Source organism: Perissodus microlepis, chromosome 9, assembly GCF_051167445.1.
Source record: "Perissodus microlepis isolate ML-2025 ecotype Zambia chromosome 9, ASM5116744v1, whole genome shotgun sequence".
Classification (NCBI taxonomy): domain Eukaryota; kingdom Metazoa; phylum Chordata; class Actinopteri; order Cichliformes; family Cichlidae; genus Perissodus; species Perissodus microlepis.
This window is the reverse complement of record NC_140469.1, coordinates 33467178-33487217: the sequence shown is the minus strand read 5'-3', so window position 1 is coordinate 33487217 and position 20040 is coordinate 33467178. Positions and strand designations below refer to the sequence as shown.

Below are 20040 nucleotides of genomic sequence, written 5' to 3'. Positions count from 1 at the left end.
TCAAGTCAAGTTGGCTTTATTGTCACTTCAACCATATACAGTTAGTACACAGTGAAGCGAAACAGCGTTCCTCCAGGAACCAAGGTGCTACATGCAACATAAATTTACAACATAAATTAACAGAAAACACTAAACTAGCTAACTAAGAGGCCTAGTTAGCTGGCTAGCAGAGACAAGACAGACTGACCTAACATAAATTACAACATAAATTAACAAAAACAAAAAACAAAAAACTAACTATCTAACTACCTAAGGAAGACTTTTTTTTTTTTTTGTTATCAGACAGCAGACAACAAAGTTTATGTTGAAACATAAACTGATTATGTAAAACAACCAACATTAATTTGCATTTCAGTAAATACTACAGCAAGCACCTGGCAAAAAGGTAAAAACTGATTACGAGGTTGTAAATTAGCAAGTAATGCAGTGCAATGTACACATCCATGTGTGCCTTTTAATTTATCCTTCATTTGAGCAGTGTACTTGTAATCACACCACAATCTTTCCACTGTTACGTCTGTTGTCTTGTAAGGTGTCTGGGTGAATAAGAATAAGAGTGAATAAGTAAAGAAAAGTAAAGAAACCTGCTGCAACAACAGCAGAAGGACTGAACAACTACAAGAATGGGCAACTTTTGTATATTATCAAGTATATGTATATTATATTAGAAGTATCAAACACTAAGAATTTATCATACTTTACACAATGTACCTGGTGGGACTGGTACCTAACCTAAAGTTAGCATAATTAGTATAGTAACTGCAGAATTTGAAAACTAACTCATTCTAACACCCTGTGTCAGAATTTGTGTCCTTTGTCTAATTTGTTGCCTTTAGTACCTTTTGATCCTTGCTCTTCGCCACATGAGTAATAGTGAACTTCTGTGGGATAATCAGATGTGTTGAAACACTAACATTAATGGCATCAATTTTCCCACAGACAGACCACAGCGTGGAAAAAGCCTTGCCAATCATTTACATGCCAGTTTTTGGAAAAAGGTTCATTGTAGTCTACAGTAAATTTGGACCACTTTTGATGTAAATGTACACCACAGTCAGAACCTGGCCTAGATCTTGATTTAGGAACTGATGAAGAAAAAAAAAAGAATACAGGAAGTGTAATTTGATATAGTTACACTGCCACAACCCTAGAACACAGTGCTATTTTCAGCAATTGCACACTCCAGCTTCTTAATCAACCAAAGACCCAGACAGAGCTTTCCTTTAGTTGAAAGCCTGATGATTAGCCTTGTCCACCCCAGCTATAAAACTCAGGAAACCAGTGTTATTCGTTATCATCTATCAGCCACCTGGGCCTTACACAGAATTTCTGTCTGATTTCTCAGACTTTTTATCTAATTTAGTGCTCAGCTCAGATAAAATAATTAGTGGGTTGCAAAAGTATTCGCCCCCCTTGAACTTTTCCACATTTTGTCACATTACAGCCACAGACATGAATCAATTTTATTGGAATTCCATGTGAAAGACCAATACAAAGTGGTGTACACGTGAGAAGTGGAATGAAAATCATACATGATTCCAAACATTTTTTACAAATAAATAACTGCAAAGTGGGGTGTGCGTAATTATTCAGCCCCCTGAGTCAATACTTTGTAGAACCACCTTTTGCTGCAATACCAGCTTTGCACATCTAGAGACTGAAATCCTTGTGGCAAAGTGGCACACCACTTTGTATTGGTCTTTCACATGGAATTCCAATAAAATTGATTCATCTTTGTGGCTGTAATGTGACAAAATGTGGAAAAGTTCAAGGTGGCCGAATACTTTTGCAAGCCACTGTAATGTGGGTGATTTTAACATCCATGTAGATGCTAAAAATGACACATTCCAGATCTTGTTTTAACATATGGCATAGAAAATGAACATTTAAGAATTTTTCTTGAAAACCCTCTCTTGTCTAGTTATTTCCAGATAACATTTAAATTGCCTTGGTAAATCATGCACTTGATGGTGACCTGTGTAATCGGCTTGAAGTTGTTCTGCATTGTTGTAAACAACATTACCACTGAATTCCTGATGAAAGCTCTTAGGGTCCTGTTGATGTTGTATAGTTCTACGCATTCCACTATCGATGTGCATGGTGTTGAGTTTTCCACTCTGGTGTTTCTGCTAATTCCTATCTCTGCCTTTATTGAGCCATACGCCTGTTCATCTTAGCCACTATGATGCCCGACAGGAGCTTCCATGTGGTACTGAAAATCTGAGGCAGGTTATTGGCTGGTAGTTGGATGGGACAGATCCCTTCTGAGGACCCTTGGGGATCAGGACTGTCCACTGTTCGATTAGCTTTTATGGTTGCGTTTAACCATTAGCAGCTACTCTGTGTTGGATGTCTACAACTGTGATGTTACTGGATCCTGTTCAGGGACCTTGCTGTAATCTTCTCCCAGCTCTACTAGCCACAGTGCATTGTTGTTATGGGTTGCATCCTTCTCCCATTAGGTCTTCCAGTATTGTTATGTCTCCAGCCTTGGTGGGGCTGTTCTCATATTGTTCATCTGACACTGAGAGTACACCTTGGATGGTTCAGTGGAGAACATCTTGTTTATTATAATGTCTTCTATCTCTCTGGTTTACCATTTCAAGTGAATGAGTCTTTGCTTGGCAGTTTCTAAGGCCTCTGGTATTGGCAGCTTGCTGTACCTAGCATTCCTTTTTACATCACATCTTTGTGCAGCTCTGATAGTTGGTTAACTGCCCTCCATGCTACATTGATCTTGGCCTCTAGTTTCATTCTCCATTAAAAGTACTGCTTTTTATCTTGTAGCCAAGCATAGTAGTGATCACTGCCAACAAGGTGTAGGGTGTAGTTGGTCACGGTAGGGATTTCCCCATAATGTTGCATTCACATCTTCTTATAGACCTTACGACTGTAGTTCACTGAATCAAATGAAAGCCTTTATAAATTTAAATAAAGACATCAAATGACTATCTAAGGGAAGGAAGACAAAATAAAATAAGTAATTCTAGGATGTTTGAATATGAACTCAGGGTGGTGATAGGCAGCTTAATGAAGGATGTCTCCTCCTCCATACTCCAGGTTCATGTAAACCTGTATGGATCAAAACAACAAATTACTTTTGGGTCAACTCAGAAATTATTCAAAATAAACATTTGACTAACGACTTTCTGTTGGTGGCTAGTTTTGAAATCTGTCCAAAATAGGCAAGTCTATTACTTTACTGACCTGACCAGAGTCTTTAATGAAGTGCCTTCAGAAACCCAAACATCAGCTTCAGTTCTTCATCAGTTTTCTTTAACTTGTTCAAACTCAGGTCTAGCACTCTTAGGGGACATTGGGTCGAGTTAAGAGCTAAGGACAGATAATCGCAGCCTTTATCTGTAATCTGACAGTCCTTTATCCTGTAGAAGGAAAGATTTTTATTGAACAGTGACTGCTGTTTTTTATAGTCTCCACATAGGGAAATTAGATATTATACCTTAGAGTCTTAAGTCTAGAGTTTTGAGTCCACAGTCCAATCGACAGAAGCTTTACTCCTGAATCTTGTAGTTTGTTGTGACTCAGGTCTAGCTCTCTCAGATAGGTGGGATTCGACTTTAAAGCTGAAGCCAAAGAAGCACAGCCATTTTCCATAATCAGACAGTCCTTCAGCCTATGGAAATATTAAAAAAAAAATACAATAAAGCGGCCCCTCGCTATAATGCAGTTCAACTTTCATGCCCTCACTCTTTCGTGGATTTTTTGTGCAATTTTGCATACTTTTTTTTTAAACAGCGCATTGTGTTCTGCGACGTGATTGACTATAGATCACTGTCAATCAATCTCATTCCGCGTCTCCTGTACAGTACAGAATGCGTTATGCTTGTCAAATGTACATAAATCTTTGATCGCTAGCAGTGTGACTCTGAAGTACCGTACTGTATATTTGTAGGTTTTCTCTCCAACAAACACAACAATGTCGACGAAACATTTTGCACCATCAAAGGCACCTGTGGTAGCACCCAAAAGGCAGAGGAAGATGATAACTATCAAACACAAAGTAGGACTTCTGGACATGTTAAAGGAAGGTAGAAGTTACCGTATTTTTCAGACCATAAGGCACACTGGAGTATAAGACGAAACAAAAACAGTCAGATAAGTCAAACTTTACTCAATTCATTCTTCTTGCTTCCTCTACTTCCCTACCATTGATTCATTAATGTTGAATTCTCTCTCAGCTACACTCTTCCCATCTTCTGGAAATGAAAACAGGGATTGAGCTTTTGTTTAATTCTATAATACTGGACCTATTCTTCTACGATGGTTTGAACTTTGAGAATGTTTAAACAAGAGAGAAAAGAGTGAAAATGGTCATGCCTGTCTGAGAAGTGTGTAGGGATTTTACAGCATTACAACATCTATAATAATTGTAAGAAATAAAGCTGACTACTTTGCAGGCTACTTTTAGAATGTAACTCCCGGGATAAATGAGGGACCATTGTAATGGATTGCGCAGCAGTAGGTGATATATATATATATATATATATATATATATGCAAAATAATTATTCCTGAGATTCAGACTCTACAAATAATTATTCCTGGGATTCAGACTCTACAAAAGGAGAAATTAGATTTTTTACCTTAAAGTCTTCAGGCTACAATTTCGACTCTCCAGCCCAGCAGACAGAAGCTTTACTCCTGAGTCATGCAATTTGTTGTGGCTCAAGTCTAGCTCTGTCAGACAGGAAGAGACTGACTTCAGAACTGAGCCCAGAAATGTACAGCAGCTTCCTGGTAGTTCACAGTGAGTAAGTCTGAAATTACAGTACATTTATTTACAATTCAGTCACAGATTTTACATGTAATGTTACTGGCAGTGGTCCTGACTTTTTTAATTGTCTGGTGAGTCTGAGGATAGTCAAGTCACTGCAGAACAATTTGAAGAATTATTATTAATTCTTTACATTTAGAATTATTGAATAAAGGTTACTATAAAGGAAAATTAAACCTAGATTACTTTGGATGAGATTATAGATATGTGACACTGTCAAACACAGACCTCAAGGTTTCCAGTCTACATTTTGGACTTTCTAGTCCAGCTGAAAGCTGCTCCACTCCTGATTCCTGTAGCTCGTTTCGACTCAGGTCCAACTCTTTCAGATAGCACAAATTGTACTTCAGAGCTGAGCCTAAATGAACACAGCTGATCTCTGACAAACTGCAGGACTTTAATCTGAGTTTATAAAAGAAAAAAAAAAGGAAAAAATATCAAAAACACAACAACAAATTTTTCTAAGTAAATATTTTTCAAAAAGGTTCTTTTGACATGAAATCTCACCAGATATCGATAACAACCCATCCAATTCACACATGAAAAGATACCAAAACTGAAAATCTTGTATGGTATCTAACTAGATTCTTACTCTGGATGGTATTAACTGTGCTTCCAGTAATGCTATGAGGAACCTTGGATTCATTTTTGACCAGGATATGTCCTTCAATGCACATACTAAAGAAATATTTAGGACTGCTTTCTTAACAGGCCCCTTATCTTATCTTAATGAGCTTATATTACAGAGAGACAGAGCCTTTCAGTCTGTGGCACCAAGGCTGTGGAACAGTCTACCTCTAGAACTACGTTTGGTTGACTCTGTGGAATCCTTTAAAAAACAGTTAAAAACTTTACTGTTTAAACAAGCTTTCTGTTGACCAATGCTTTTTACATTTTTATATTTTTAATTTACATTTAAACTCTATATTGTGTATATGGTGCATTTTGCTATTTATCGTACTGTTTATTTTAATCTCTGTGTGCAGCGCTTTGTGACTACCTGTCTATGAAAAGCGCTTAATAAATAAACTTACTTACTTATATTACCATATCAACCCATTAGAGCACTTCGCTCTCACACTGCAGGCTTACTTGTTGTTCATAGAGTATTTAAAAGTAGAATGGGAGGCAGAGCCTTCAGTTTTCAGGCCCCTCTTCTGTGGAACCAGCTTCCAGTTTGGATTCAGGAGACAGACACTATCTGTACTTTTAAGATTAGGCTTCAAAATTTCCTTGGTTTTCCTTTTGCTAAAGCATATAGTTAGAGCTGGATCAGGTGACCCTGAATCCTCCATTAGTTATGCTGCAATAGGTGTAGGCTGCTGGAGGATTTCCATGCTGCACTGGGTGTTTCTTCTGGACTCACCCTTCTCTCTCCCAATATGTGTTAATAGACCTATCTGCATTGAATAATTAGTTTTTATAAATTTCTGGCTCTCTTCCACAGCATGTCTGTAAAGTCTTTCTTCCCTTTCCCCAACCAGTTGCAGAAGGTGATTCTTTTGCTGTTGAAAGGGACTTTTTCGTTTATACTGTCACCAACATGTTCGTTTAGGGGGTTATATGATTGTTGGGTTTTTTTCCCCTCTGCATGTATTATTGTAGGTTCTAGCTTACAATATAAAACTCTTGTTTTGATTTGGTGCTGTGTAAATAAAACTGCATTGAATTGAATTGCATGTGTTTATTATTATTTGTTTGTTTATTTATTTATGTTAAGGTTAAATCTTTATTTTTTCCAACTTTCTTCTTGTTTGATGCTTTTGGGCAATTTGAAAAAACTGTGAATAATACTTTACATTAAAGCCAACCAGCTATTGTCAACTAATACATTCATATGATAGAGTCTTCCAAAAAGACACAAACTTTTGCCAGCATGTCCATCAAATTCCAGGCTTTTGGTTTTGGGTATACAGTACCTCTTAGTTACCATTTTAGAAATCAAATAAAATTATTTCATGCATATCATTAAAAAAATATCTAAATATTGTTTCAGACCTCAAAGTCTCTAGTCTCCAGTCAGGACTCTGTAATCCAGCAGAAAGTCCTGCCACTCCTACATCATGCAGGTTGTTTCTGCTCAGGTCCAGTTCTCTCAGGTGGGAGGGGTTAGACTTCAGCGCTGAGACCAGAGAATCACAACTGATCTCTGTTAGTCCACAGTTAGCAAGTCTGTTGTTACAGAATAATACCAAGCAGAAAAGGTTAAAATTATTATCATGTAAAATTACTCAAATATGCTTCACTGATCAGTAATAGAAGTTGATCTATATATTGTAACAAATGTACAACAAATAAATTGAGGACTTTTTTTGTATATTTGCCTGCACAATTTCAAGAAGAATACTACTCACAGCACAAAAAGTAATGTATTTTCAAACCAAAACTAGAAACTATTAAAAGTAATTTGAAGTGCATCCAGAAAATATTCACAGGGCTTTACTTTTTCCAGCAGTGCAGTCGGTTTTGGGGGCATTGCCAGGAGAGGATGGTAGACAGCTGGTAACCTTGGTTTAATCATGCCTGCCCTATTTAAGCAGTACGCCGGGACTCAAATGAGTGGAGAGTTGGAGGAGAGAACCAGCAGCAGCAATGACAGCAACAATGTGCTGGTGGTGGCAACATCACCTAGCAGCCACCCACACAGTGGTTGCTGCGGCTGTTGCCCTTGCCGGTGGGAGGGGGCCCAGGTAGCAGCTCTCAGCTTCCCTGTGACACCGAGGATATCCTTTGAGTAAGTGTACTGAGCAAGGTTGGTCAAGGGAGGTCAAGAGCTAGTAACCATTGTTCAATCATGCCTTCCCTGTTTAAGCAGCACGCCAAGACTCAGGAGTAGAGTGTGGGAGGAGACGAGCAGCAGCAGCAATGACAGCAACAACAACGTGCCGGTTGTGGAAACATCATGTTTTCGACATTTCTGTGGTTTTTCTGCAGCAGTGGCTACAGGACCACTCTGTGAGCCAGAAACCAGACGTAAACCCAATTTCAGATCTGAAAATGGCCGTGCAGTGATGCTACCCATCTAACCTGATGTTGCTTGAGAGGTTCTACAATGAAGAATGTGAGAAACTACTCAAAAATAAGCGTGCCAAGCTTGTAACATTATACCCAAGAGGGCCTGAGGCTGTAATTGCTGCCAAAGGTGCTTCAACAAAGTATATAGAATTTTGAGGTGAAAAAATGAATTTAATCACTTTTGGAATGTAAGATGACAAAATGTGCAAGTGAAGCACTGTGAATACTTTCTGGATACACTATGTTTTAAAATTGAAAGTCGTAAACACAGGTTTCCACACAGCCCCAAATCACCACTAAAAAGTTATTTGTGACTAAAAGTTGTGATTTATGAGGTTCAAAAGGCAAAATTAAACTAACAACAGTGTTTTAAGTCGACAGTTTGGACTCTCCAGTCCAGTAGACAGCTGCTTCAGTCTTGAATCCTGCAGTTTACTTCCTGTCAGGTCAAGCTCCGTCAGGTGGGAGGGGTCAGACTTCAGGGCAGAGGCCACAACTTTGTAGTGAGTCTCTGACAGCCAACATTCAGAAAGTCTGAGATTGAAGAAACAATGGAAGTCAGGGATTTATCATAAATACTAAGGACAGAAAACAAAAATGGCAATCACTGTAAATGGAAAGTTAAAAAAGTGCACTGTGGAGCACTCATAGCTGTTGAGTCATATTTATCTCATGGAAGACCAAAGTGAGTGGATGTCAACGGACACCTACCTACCCACTGTGGCCTCTCACGGTCATGTTTGTTAGTGCATTAATAATAAAAAATACACATTATAAAGGATAAGTGGAAGAGAATGAATGGATGGAACATCATAAAGGTAATTGAGCTATAGAAAGATAAATACGTTATCCCACAATGAACAGCAATTAAAGGTAAAGTGCCACAAGTGGCTGGTAAGGGCCTTATACTACAATAGAATAGAATAGAATAGCCAACTTATTATCATTTAGTGCATACACCGGTTACTGCAGGTTACAACGAAATTTCAGTGCATTTATGTGCAATTAATATGCACAGCAACTATGAGATCGTGATGAAAAACAAAGAAGAGTAAATAAGTTATGAAATAACAAAGTTTGTTAAAAATCAGTCAAAGGAAAGCAGACATTGTGAAGGATTTGTCTTGGGACACATGAGGCTGAGAGAATCTTTTTACTTTCATATGCTAAAAATACAATATGTATTATATGCTGTCCCTTTCAGTGAAAAGAAAGCAATCTAACCATTCAAACAGACAGACACCATGTCCAGCTGGTTAGCCACAGGATCTCTGCTCGTCATTCTCAACCACCTTTGGGGATGTATCCCATTTTGAACTAAGAAATTGCCAAGCAAAGACTTCAAAGACCAAGTAAAGACTAAGGCCTCAGGTATGGGAAGCTTGCTATACTTCTTAGGCATCCCTGTCTTCATCACACCTTTCTGCAGCACTAGTAGTTGGCTAACTTCCCTTTGTGTTGCCTTTATCTTGGCCTCTAGTCTCTTACTCCATGGAGAGTACCGCTCCTTGTGGCTGTTGATCTTGTAGCCAAGCATCTCAGTGATCACTGCTGCCGTGGTGTAGATTAACTGGTTGGTTTTGGTGATGGTCGCTGTAGGATTTTTTAGTAGACCTTCAAAGGACACTTCCTACAGTCTTGGTAATCAGCCATGGAGGGCCCAGGTTTCCAGCTTAGTTATAATCCTGCTCTCACACTCAACACCTTCAATGCCCAGATGTTCTTGGGACTTGGTACCCAATCTCAGAGGGTGGGGATAATGACATCGCCCCGCTTACTTGACATCCTGGCTCCCCCTTGCCAGGTGTTAAAGATTCCATAGGTCCCACATACTCTTCATGTTATATCTTCCTATTCTCATCCCTTGACCCCTTTATGCTTACTTGTTCCAGTAGCCCACTTCTGATCACCGTGTCCTGGTTCCTGGACACCTGACATGTAACTTGTTAACCCAGGCAATATCCAAGCCAGGCTTCAGTTATATATATATCTCACACATATCCGAGATAGGCTTGGGAATTAGAGGGGCCTAGCCTGGGGACCCTTACTGGATACATATGCTCTAGTCAAGAGTCCGACCCCCACTGCTTTATTTATTTATTTTTCTTAATCAGAATCAGAAAAAGAATACTTTATTAATCCCAAAGGAAATTAAAGGTTACAGCAGGCAGCTCGCTAATGGCGCATGCACACTTACAAAGGAACCTTCTGACCAAACTTTACTCAAACATCACATTGGGAAGACATGTCAGAGAGGTAGGCTAATAGGAAAAAACAACAAAAATACATAACATGAGGTCAGAAGAGGAGAAAAAAAAAAACTCCACTCAGACTGAGCTCCTAATGGGAGAACAGTTTGAGAACAGAAAAAAAACACCCCAGCACAAACAGCACATAACTGTCAATACACCATAGAAACACAAGACGGGCAACAGGGGTGGGTAAGGGTAAGAGACAGCCAGTGTAGACAGTGCATCCGGTCCTGCAGCATGTCTGCACTGGTCCAGTTGACCCGCCATCTGCCCCGGGAGGGAACCAAAGCATGGGAGGAGGCGTTGGATTCGGGGAAGTGGGGGTGATAGTGAGGGTGTATCAGTATCAGTGTACATGTTTTGTTCGTGTGCGTGTATCCCATGCTCAGCTGAGAGAAAGTGTCACCACGCCCGGTTAAGCGAAGGTCAACAGTCTCCAGTGGACCCAGGTGGCCTTGAAGGAGGTACAAAGAGTTCTGACAACAATCCTGTTATCATGGAGAATTTTGTTGTTCTAGTCAGCTTCGACCTTGGCAAGCCTTCAGCTGGCGCCATTGGGATAGTTGCATGAGTGAAGATGGTGAATGTTTGGGTTTAGTGCGAACAACTGCATCCAATTTTTTACAGTTGGTCTAATGTCCATCACTGGTCCCCAATTCTCTCAATTCCCGTTGTTCTTCTCCAAGATCTTATCCATATTGCATTCAAAACACAGTCTGAGTACTCACAGCCCTGCCAATCGTCTATCATGTTGGCCAGCCTTATGGGATTTTGAACAGCTGTAGCCACTTCTTGTTCTTCAATAAGCCAGGTCCGTGCCAGCTCCAGTCAGCCAGAAATCTGTTATTGTGGTTCCGCATTGGTAGATGTCCTCCATCGAGAGTGTCGCCAGACACACGACGCAACCGACCATCGAGTATCCGGCAGCAAACGTGTCTGCAGGACAATCGGACTCTCCCAAGCCCAGGAGAGTGTCAATTCTGTTACGGGACCAGTTGATCAAATCCATAATTCTTTAGATTTTAGAGAACAAGACTGAGAAAGTCCTTGAGGGATAGAGTTAGACGAGACTAGACAAAGACATAGAAGCAGCAGCAGGGAAGATAACAGAGGGAGAGGGTGGAAGATGCGTCCGCCTCCTCCGAGAGCCAAGAAGGGCATTAAATTTAGTGCCAAGATAAGGTTACGAGGAAAAAGGACAAGAAGGAAGTATCTGAAGCAAACAACCAACTCAAGGGAACCAACTGACAGAGATGCTCACTAGGCTGTTCAACCTCTCCCTGACTCATGCCATTGTTCCCTCCTTTCTGAAGGCCTCCACCATCATTTCCACTATGCCCAAAAAGTCTAGAATAGACAGCTTCAATGACTAAACATCGACAGCCCTCACATCTGTGGTCATGAAGTGTTTCAGCACATAGTTTCTCAGCAAATCAGAGTCTGCCTACCACCCTTGCTTAACCTCCACCCGTTTGTGCACAGAGCAAATTGGTCTATGGAGAATGCCATCACCATCACAGAGCACTGAGCCATTGGGAGAAAAGAGGAGTTACATGAGAATGGACTAAAATTCAGTGTTCAACACCATAATCCCAGACATCCTTATCAAACTGGACCATCTTCAGATCCCCTGGCCACTTTTGCCATGTCCTGAGGAAGAATAACCTGGACCAGAAGCTGCTGCTGGCCTTCTACCGGTCCTCAGTGGAGATCATGCTCTCCTACTGCCTGGGTGTTTGGTACACAGGGACAACAGCTGAGAACATGAAGGCTCCACAGAAGGTAATTAATACCCTCTAAAAAAAAAAAAATCATTGGCTGCCATCTGCCACCCCTGGAACCCATCGCCAGATCCTCCTGTCTCAGGAAAACCAGGGCCATCACATATGTCCCCTTACATCCCGCCCATCACCTGTTTGACCCACTGGCCTTTGGTGAGCGCTTCCAGACTCACAAACAGCTTCTTCCCCTGGCCCATTCGGACTGTAAACAACACTACTAAAGAAAACTTCACAGAGCAAAGCACAACATTCAACTACTCGTTAGCCTCAAGACAAAAACAAAAAACATAACAAGTAATTTACAAAAACAAATTAATAGAAAGGCTGATCAATTCTAAAACAACATTCTTTGGACACATGAAAGTCAGATCAACCTCCAAGATAATGGATGGAAGAACAAAAGATGGAGCAGACACCTCTAAATGTCAAAAATGACACCACAACAGAACTGTCAGATAGAGCAGGGCGATATGGCCAAAAATATTTATCACGATATATATTTGAAAATTTGCGATAACGATATAACTGACAATATAATTGATGCAAGACAAAATACAACTCCACAACTTTACTAGCGCAAAAAAAAAAAAAACCATCCATTTATTTTCACTTAAACAAGCAGCTGTTTTTTTTATGTGCATTAAAGCTATATAAAAATTTAACAGTGAAAATGCATATTCCTTGCTGAAAGTTTAACCAAAAGGCATTTCCAGTAGAAATGGGCTGACATATCCTGAGCATAACCATATATAATATCCACTGAAGTTAAAAAGAGGTGCTTTGCTACATTAAACTGCAGTGTGCCAAATAAAAAAGGTCAAATATGTATTTTTCAGACCATAAGGTGCACGGGATTATAAGACACATTAAGGGAAACAAAGCAGTCAGATAAATCAAACTTTATTCAACTCATTCTTCTTGCTTCCTCCACTTCTGTACTATTGATTCATTAATGCTGTATTCTATCACAGCTGCTCTATTCCCATGTTGCAGTATATTAATGACTAACTTCGTAATGTGGATGGATTATCTCAGTTGTTCTCCTGACTGAAGTTTGGTCCGTTTACAGCATCCTGCCGTGCGATTGCATTTGTCCCTAACCACCAGGAACCCTCACGTTAACTTTTATCGAGGGGAAAAGTGTTAGCGTTGATTCCTCCAGCTTCACTGTTTATGTTATGCTAACACAGCTGTGTCGCTAGCGATCACGTAGCACATCATTATATACCAGCTAGCCCAACTTCAGTAACCCTACAAACGTCACTGCTGTTTAGTTTCCTGTCTTCATGTATGTTGGAAGTGATAGCAGAGCAGTACGTTTGAATTTTTTCAGAAATCTCTCAGTCAGAACATGCTTTATCATGCTTAGGTAACTAGCGAAACTAGTGAGCTAACTTCCGCTAGCTTCCTGCTAACTTCTAACTCCGTCAAATGTAATAAATTCTTTTTTCATGGATGCCTGGATGTTAAACTTCATAGTTACACCTGGTAAAGCAGCAATGCTGATCGTTTTATTAAAGATGAAAGAATTTAGACAGTTTTTAACTCTCAGTGATGCTGCAGTGTTCGTTTGACTTTGGGACCTGAAGGGAAAGGAGTTTAGGACCCAGATCACTCCCAGATTTACGAGCATCTTAGTCCAACAAATACGGCAATAACGACGGCCCGCTTGCGTGTTCTACAAAGAAAAATGTGCTTTGGTGGGTATCTGACGGACAAACACCAAATCACTTCCACATCACTGAAGTTGCACCATTTTTACAAACCAATTCTGGTTCATCCGTTTCACTCAATCGGCCATCTGCGTATGAAAACAAAGGCACTGCGCATGCGCGTTTTACCCATATTCTATCGCGATATTTTATTTTCTTATCATTGCCTAACATTGTATTGGTATTACCGTGAACGGTATAATATGGCCCAGCCCTACTGTCAGATGTACAGGAAGATATTACTCTCCCAGTCACTAACATGTACCAAAGCTTCACAAGACACATAGACAGTGACCTAAAATATTGTGTAAACTCAACAGACCCAGGAGGAATATAAAACCCGTTTATGTGAAGCCTATGCAGCTGCATGTCACGGCTGAAGAGCAAACCAAAGGCAGGAGGAAATCCATTCTATACTCCACAGGTTCAGATTTCAATTATTCCAAAGAGCTTTAACAAAATTCCTTATTTACCATTAAGAAAAGAAGATTTTGTATGAAAATGACCAAAAAAAACTTTTCAACGTTTTTGTTGAAACTTCAAATTAAAGCTCAGAATCTGAAATTATCACACTATTTTCATTTTAAATAAATTTAGTGTGAAGAGACCAAACCATAAAGATGTGTCACCATTCACATACTTCTAGACCTTAGAGTATATATATCAGACAGCTGATGGCATCTTTACAGTTTTTAGGATGATATTAACATCTGGACTCACCGAGCCTTCCTGCAGTTTCTCACAGCCGGAATAAGCCTTAGTCTACCCTCCCACGATGTGTTGTATTCATCCAGGTCAAACTCATCCAGAACCTCCTCTGTCATCTGTAGCATGTAGGCCAGAGCTGAGCAGTGGATCTCAGAGAGTTTCTTCTCTGATCTGTTCTCTGACTTTAGGAAATCCAGGATTTCCTGATGTACTGAGAGGTCATTCATCTCCATCAGACAGTGGAAGATGTTGATGATTCTGTCAGGAGAAATAAACTTAGCTTTCATCTCCTTCAAGTTGTTAATGATTCTCTCAATAACTTCTGGACTGTTCTCTGTCTGACCCAGCAGACCACATAATATTATTTGGTTGGACTCCAGACATAGGCCATACAGGAAGCGGACAAACAGGTCCAGGTGGCCATTTTTACTCTGAAGAGATTTGTTTAGGCCCATGTGCAAAAAGTCAGCTACAGATGTGTAATACAAGTCTTCATCATAATCCTCATCATCATCTTCCTCCTCTTCATTCATTTCATCTTCCAGGAAGTCCTCCAGCACCTCCGTCTTCCTGTTAGTGAAACAGTGGAACATGTAGACAGCAGCCAGAAACTCCTGAATGCTCAGATGAACAAAGCAGTAGACTGGTTTCTGGAAGATCACACACTCTCTTTTGAAGATCTCTGTACAAACTCCTGAGTACACCGAGGCCTCTGTCACATCCAGACCACACTGCTCCAGGTCTTCTTGGTAGAACATGATGTTTCCTTTCTCCAGATGTTCAAACGCCAGCCTCCCCAGCCTCAGAAGAACTTCCCTGTCAGCCTCCATCAGTTCCTGTGGACTCGTCTCATGTCCCTCGTGGTACTTGTTCTTCTTCCTCTTTGTCTGAACCAGCAGGAAGTGTGAGTACATGTCAGTCAGGGTCTTGGGCAGCTCTCCTCTCTGCTCTGTAGTCAACATGTGCTCCAGAACTGTAGCAGTGATCCAGCAGAAGACTGGGATACTACACATGATGTGGAGGCTCCTGGATGTCTTCATGTGGGAGATGATTCTGCTGGACAGCTCTTCATCTCTGAATCTCCTCCTGAAGTACTCCTCCTTCTGGGCGCCAGTGAAGCCTCGTACTTCTGTTAGCCTGTCAACACTTGTAGGAGGGATCTGATTGGCTGCTGCAGGTCGGGAAGTTATCCAGACGAGAGCCGAGGGAAGCAGATTCCCCTGGATGAGGTTTGTCAGCAGCTGGCTGACTGATGACTTCTGTGTGACATCAGACAGCAGCTTCCTGTTGGTGAAATCCAATGAAAGTCTGCTTTCATCCAGGCCGTCAAAGATGAACAAAAGCTGAGAGACAGCCAGCTTCTCTGCTGTGACCTTCTGTAATGTTGGATGGAAAACATGGAGCAGCTCCAGAAGACTGTACTGCTCATCTGTGATCAGGTTCAGCTCCCTGAATGAAAGCAGAACCACCACACTGACATGTTGGTTCTCCAAGCCCTCTGCCCAGTCCAGAGTGAACTTCTGCACTGAGAAGGTTTTTCCAACACCAGCCACGCCGTTGGTCAGAACCACTCTGATGGGTCTCTGTTGGTCAGGTAAGGCTTTAAAGATGTCCTGGCACCTGATTGGAGTGTCATGGAGGGCGTCCATCTTGGAAGCTGTCTCCAGCTGCCTCACCTCATGTTGGGTATGAACCTCTTCACTCTGTCCCTCTGTGATGTAGAGCTCAGTGTAGATCCTGTTGAGGAGGGTTCCACTTCCTTCAGTCACACATTCTCATCTCCTCCTCAGACTGATCTTATGTTCATCTAAAACCTCCTGCAGACCAACATCTGCTGAAAGACGTGATAATATTTAAGACCAAAAAGGAAGAAAACTTTAATGTTTGAAAAATCTATTAGTAGACAGATGTTCAATCTTACTATGTATACAGCTCCTCTGTCCAGTTGACTGCAGTCCATTGCTCGATCTTTCTCCATTATGGGGACAGGAGTCATCTTCTGTGTGTCCACAGCTAGTAGAAACTGGATGTTTCAGGACATCCTGACACAAAGCACACATAGGCAGCTGCTGACCCTCACCATCAGGACTCCTGTTATTGTCTCTGTGAAAATTCAGGAAAAATAAAAACTATGTCCAGATGAACAGAATCAAATTTTAGGGATTCACTTACCTGGATGATGAGCATGCATCAGTATGTTTTATATAGTATTGCCAAATGTAATAATGCACTTTTATTTAATCTAAGATAGCACACATAAGCTCTGACATATTTAAGTGATTCTCACAATAGTTACTATTCTTCAATCAGTCCAGGGCTAACTGGAAGCTCTTGGTGGCACTGTCACTTGGGGTTCGCTCTCTCTGCGGTAGAGTGTCACTTCCTGTTCCACCCACTGGGGGTCAAACTCTTGTAATTGCCGATTCTGTTCTCAGACATGTGAAGCTAGAGACACCAGCAACCATAGACAATTGTCTTCCAAGGGCCAGAGCAGGCAACATTGAGGAAAATTTAAAACTGCTGGCTAAGGGTATACGTAAATTCAGTAAAATTATGATTCACGGCGGCAGTAATGACACCTGGATGTGGGCTCCATAGATAATTGGCAAACCTTCTGGATGAAACTTGCTCTTGTTAGGAGAGACGGCATCCATCCCACTTTGGATGGAGCAGCTCTCATTTCTAGAAATATGGACAAATTTATTAAACCCACCATTTGATTGAACATAAAAAAAAAAAAAATCACAAAGAAAGAACAATACAGTATCCACATCTGAACCAAAGAGTAAAACAGTGAAATGTGGATTATTAAATATTAGGTCTCTCTCCTCCAAGTCTCTGTTAGTACATGACTTAATAATTGATCAACAAATCGATTTACTCTGCCTTACAGAAACCTGGTTGCAGCAGGATGATTATGTTAGTTTAAATGAATCAACTCCCCCGAGTCATTCTAACTATTGTGGCAGCAGTTTTTCACACCAGCCTATTAATCAACCAAAGACCCAGACAGACTTTTAATTAATTTGAAAGCCTGATGCTTAGCCTCGTCCACCCCAGCTGTGAAACTCAGAAACCAGTCTTACTTGTTATCATCTATCGTCCACCTGGGCCTTACACAGAGATTCTGTCTGATTTCTCAGACTTTTTATCTGATTTAGTTCTCAGCTCAGATAAAATAATTATTATGGGTGATTTCAACATTCATGTAGATGCTAAAAATGACAGCCTCAACATGGCATTTAATCTGTTATTAGACTCAATTGGCTTCTCTCAAAATGTAAAAGAACCCACCCACCACTTTAATCACACTCTAGATCTTGTTTTAACATATGGCATAGAAACTGAACATTTAACAGTGTTTCCTGAAAACCCTCTCCTGTCTGATCGTTTTCTGATAACATTTACATTTACAATAATTGATTACACAGAAGTGGGGAGTAGACTTTATCACAGTAGATGTCTTTCTGAAAGCGCTGTAACTAAGTTTAAGAATATAATCCACCCACTGTTATCATCTTCAATGCCCTGTACCAACACAGAGCAGAGCAGCTACCTGAACGCTAACAGAGGTCCATCATCTTGTTATTAATTTTACCTCCTCACTACGTACGACTCATCCCATGTGTGCCTATGTTCAGTTCAGCCAGCCTTTCAGTCGCTTCGGTCAGTCAGCCACCTCACGTTCTATTCATTCTTCTGTCTTCTACAATAAATCATCAGTCCTCACCTACCAGCGAGTCCTGTGTTTGGGTTCTCTCTTCCTCGCCTTCACACACAACAACCTGACAGTACATAGGGACAATGATTCTAACCAGAATGTTCAATTTTGAATTTATTATTTCTTCAGATCTCTTGCCACCTTTTTCCAAGCCAGTTCTTGTGTAAATTTGCTGTTTGTTCTAACGTCCTAATGACACCCAGTTTATGCACCAGTGGATGATGAGAGTCCAACCTTAATTCCGGTTGGGTATTGAAGCAGATGGCCGCTTGAAAGTTTCGGCTCCTTGCCAGTTGTAAATAATCCCCTTGGAAGAATATTCAGACACAAAGAACAGTATCTAAACTTGACATGGATGGGGATAAACAAAAAAAGACTAAAGGTAAACCAAGCTCGGGACGAGAAAGGGGAGAGTTAGTCGAGGAAACTCGCAGAGGTGAGGAGAATAATGGCGATGCTAAGTGGAGGCGGTTAGCCCATTCATGCTAGCTATCTACGATGAGATTCGGGCTCTGAGGTCGGCCCTTAAAAGTGACATGAGTGAGTTTCGACTTTCTTTTCGTAATGACATGAAAAAGGAACTGAACGAGTTCAGAGGAGAAATCAACAAGAAACTTCAAGAAACTACAAGGGAGCTAGAGGCTACCACGGCAAGGGTAGAGGAGGCAGAACAGCGGATAACCGTGACTGAAGAATGGGACAGGAGGCACTCGCCAGGAAACCCTGCATACAAAGCTAACCGAGTTGGAAGCACACTCACGCTGGAATAATCTCTGCATACACGGAGTACCGGACGGATCAGAGGGCCCCGATCTGATAAAGTTTGTAACGAAGCTGATAAAAGCTCAAGTCGGCCCGCCAGTTGCGGAAATAAACCTCGGAATCCAGCGCTGCCACCGGGCACTTGCCCCAAAGCCTGTGAACTCGCTCCGCCTAGATCACTGGTACTGTGCTTCCTGGAATATAGAATAAAAGGATTTACTTTGACCAAGATTATCCACAAGACATCCTTAAGAAAAGAAAGGCGTACCTGGGGATCCTGAGAGAGCTTAAAGCCAAAGGAATCCACTTCCAAATGCCACATCCAGCTAAGCTGAGGGTGTTCTTCGACAGCGGCACCAAACTCTACGGGAATGCGACAGACACGGCCAACGATCTGAAGAAGAGAGGATTCTGCCTGGATGATATCAAGGAACCAGGCTCCACGGCACCGAAACAGCAGAGACTAGCAATGTGGGAGAGGGCCGGCGCAGATCGCCGCAGACAGGCGGTGGACCAGCAGCGGATAAGAGAGAAGCTACAGAGCTTCCATCGGGCCCCACCGGGAGCATCCGACTCTTGTGACTGAAATCAAGAGGGTCATTACGTCTCCACTGGAGCTTTAAAGTGAGGCATCCTGCTCTCATGCAGAGAGGAGGACTTCATATTACTCCTTAGTAAATCTACCAAGAATTTGACAACTGTTTTGCTCAGGACTGTTTAAGCTGAATTCTATATTTAAGAATTAAATATTTTATTGTTACTATTTCAACCAGTTCATCAAGCGCTCCAATTACGAGCCTGCCTAAAGTGATTATTTTACTTTTATTTTTACCTGAGAAGGAATACACTTAGGCTTTTGAGTGCTCAAATGACATGTGTTCCTCTGCTCTCCATATATTCTGTGAAGAGTCTTTTTGCAATTACTCCCTGAGCTTGTTAAAGAAGGAACTTTATACCGGTTGGGTAACCCTGGCTTCAAAGAAGGATACTGGTGCTGGGTATTTTCCCTGACACTGATGAGAGGCCCTCGACTGGCACGAGGATTTCCTCTCAACTTGAGGTTTCACCTGAACTTCGGATTTGGAAGTCTTTGGTTTTGTTTTTTCGGTTTACTTGTTCATTGTTCTTGTTCATTTTCTGGTTAGCATGGGTGATGTTGCACAAAGGTACACAGACTGAAAAAGTTATATGCATCATCAGGAAAATAAAATAACGACGCTAAATGTAAAAAGGCTACATAATCCGATTAAAAGGAGTAAAATAATAGCTAAAATGAAACGTGAGAAGCTGCAGGT

The 20040-nt window shown here is 41.1% G+C and overlaps 1 protein-coding gene across 4 annotated transcripts in view; it reads right to left on the bottom strand.

Moving 5' to 3' along the window:
- The window catches only part of LOC146380923 (protein NLRC3-like), a 31598-nt gene continuing 11558 nt past the window's right edge, over positions 1–20040 (bottom strand). The window contains exons 3-11 of one of the 4 annotated variants that reach the window (XM_084940274.1): positions 16184–16365; positions 14275–16096; positions 8170–8343; positions 6793–6966; positions 5023–5196; positions 4604–4777; positions 3461–3634; positions 3208–3383; positions 1–3072 (exon numbers count right to left, since the gene is read on the bottom strand). In XM_084940274.1, coding sequence (XP_084796400.1) covers positions 3221–3383; positions 3461–3634; positions 4604–4777; positions 5023–5196; positions 6793–6966; positions 8170–8343; positions 14275–15911 — 2670 coding nt within the window. In that variant the 5' untranslated portion in view covers positions 15912–16096; positions 16184–16365 and the 3' untranslated portion in view covers positions 1–3072; positions 3208–3220. Of the gene's footprint in view, positions 3073–3207; positions 3384–3447; positions 4778–5022; positions 5197–6792; positions 6967–8169; positions 8344–14274; positions 16097–16183; positions 16366–20040 lie in introns of those variants that run through there. The other 3 variants (XM_084940275.1, XM_084940272.1, XM_084940273.1) reach the window with 3 other exon arrangements.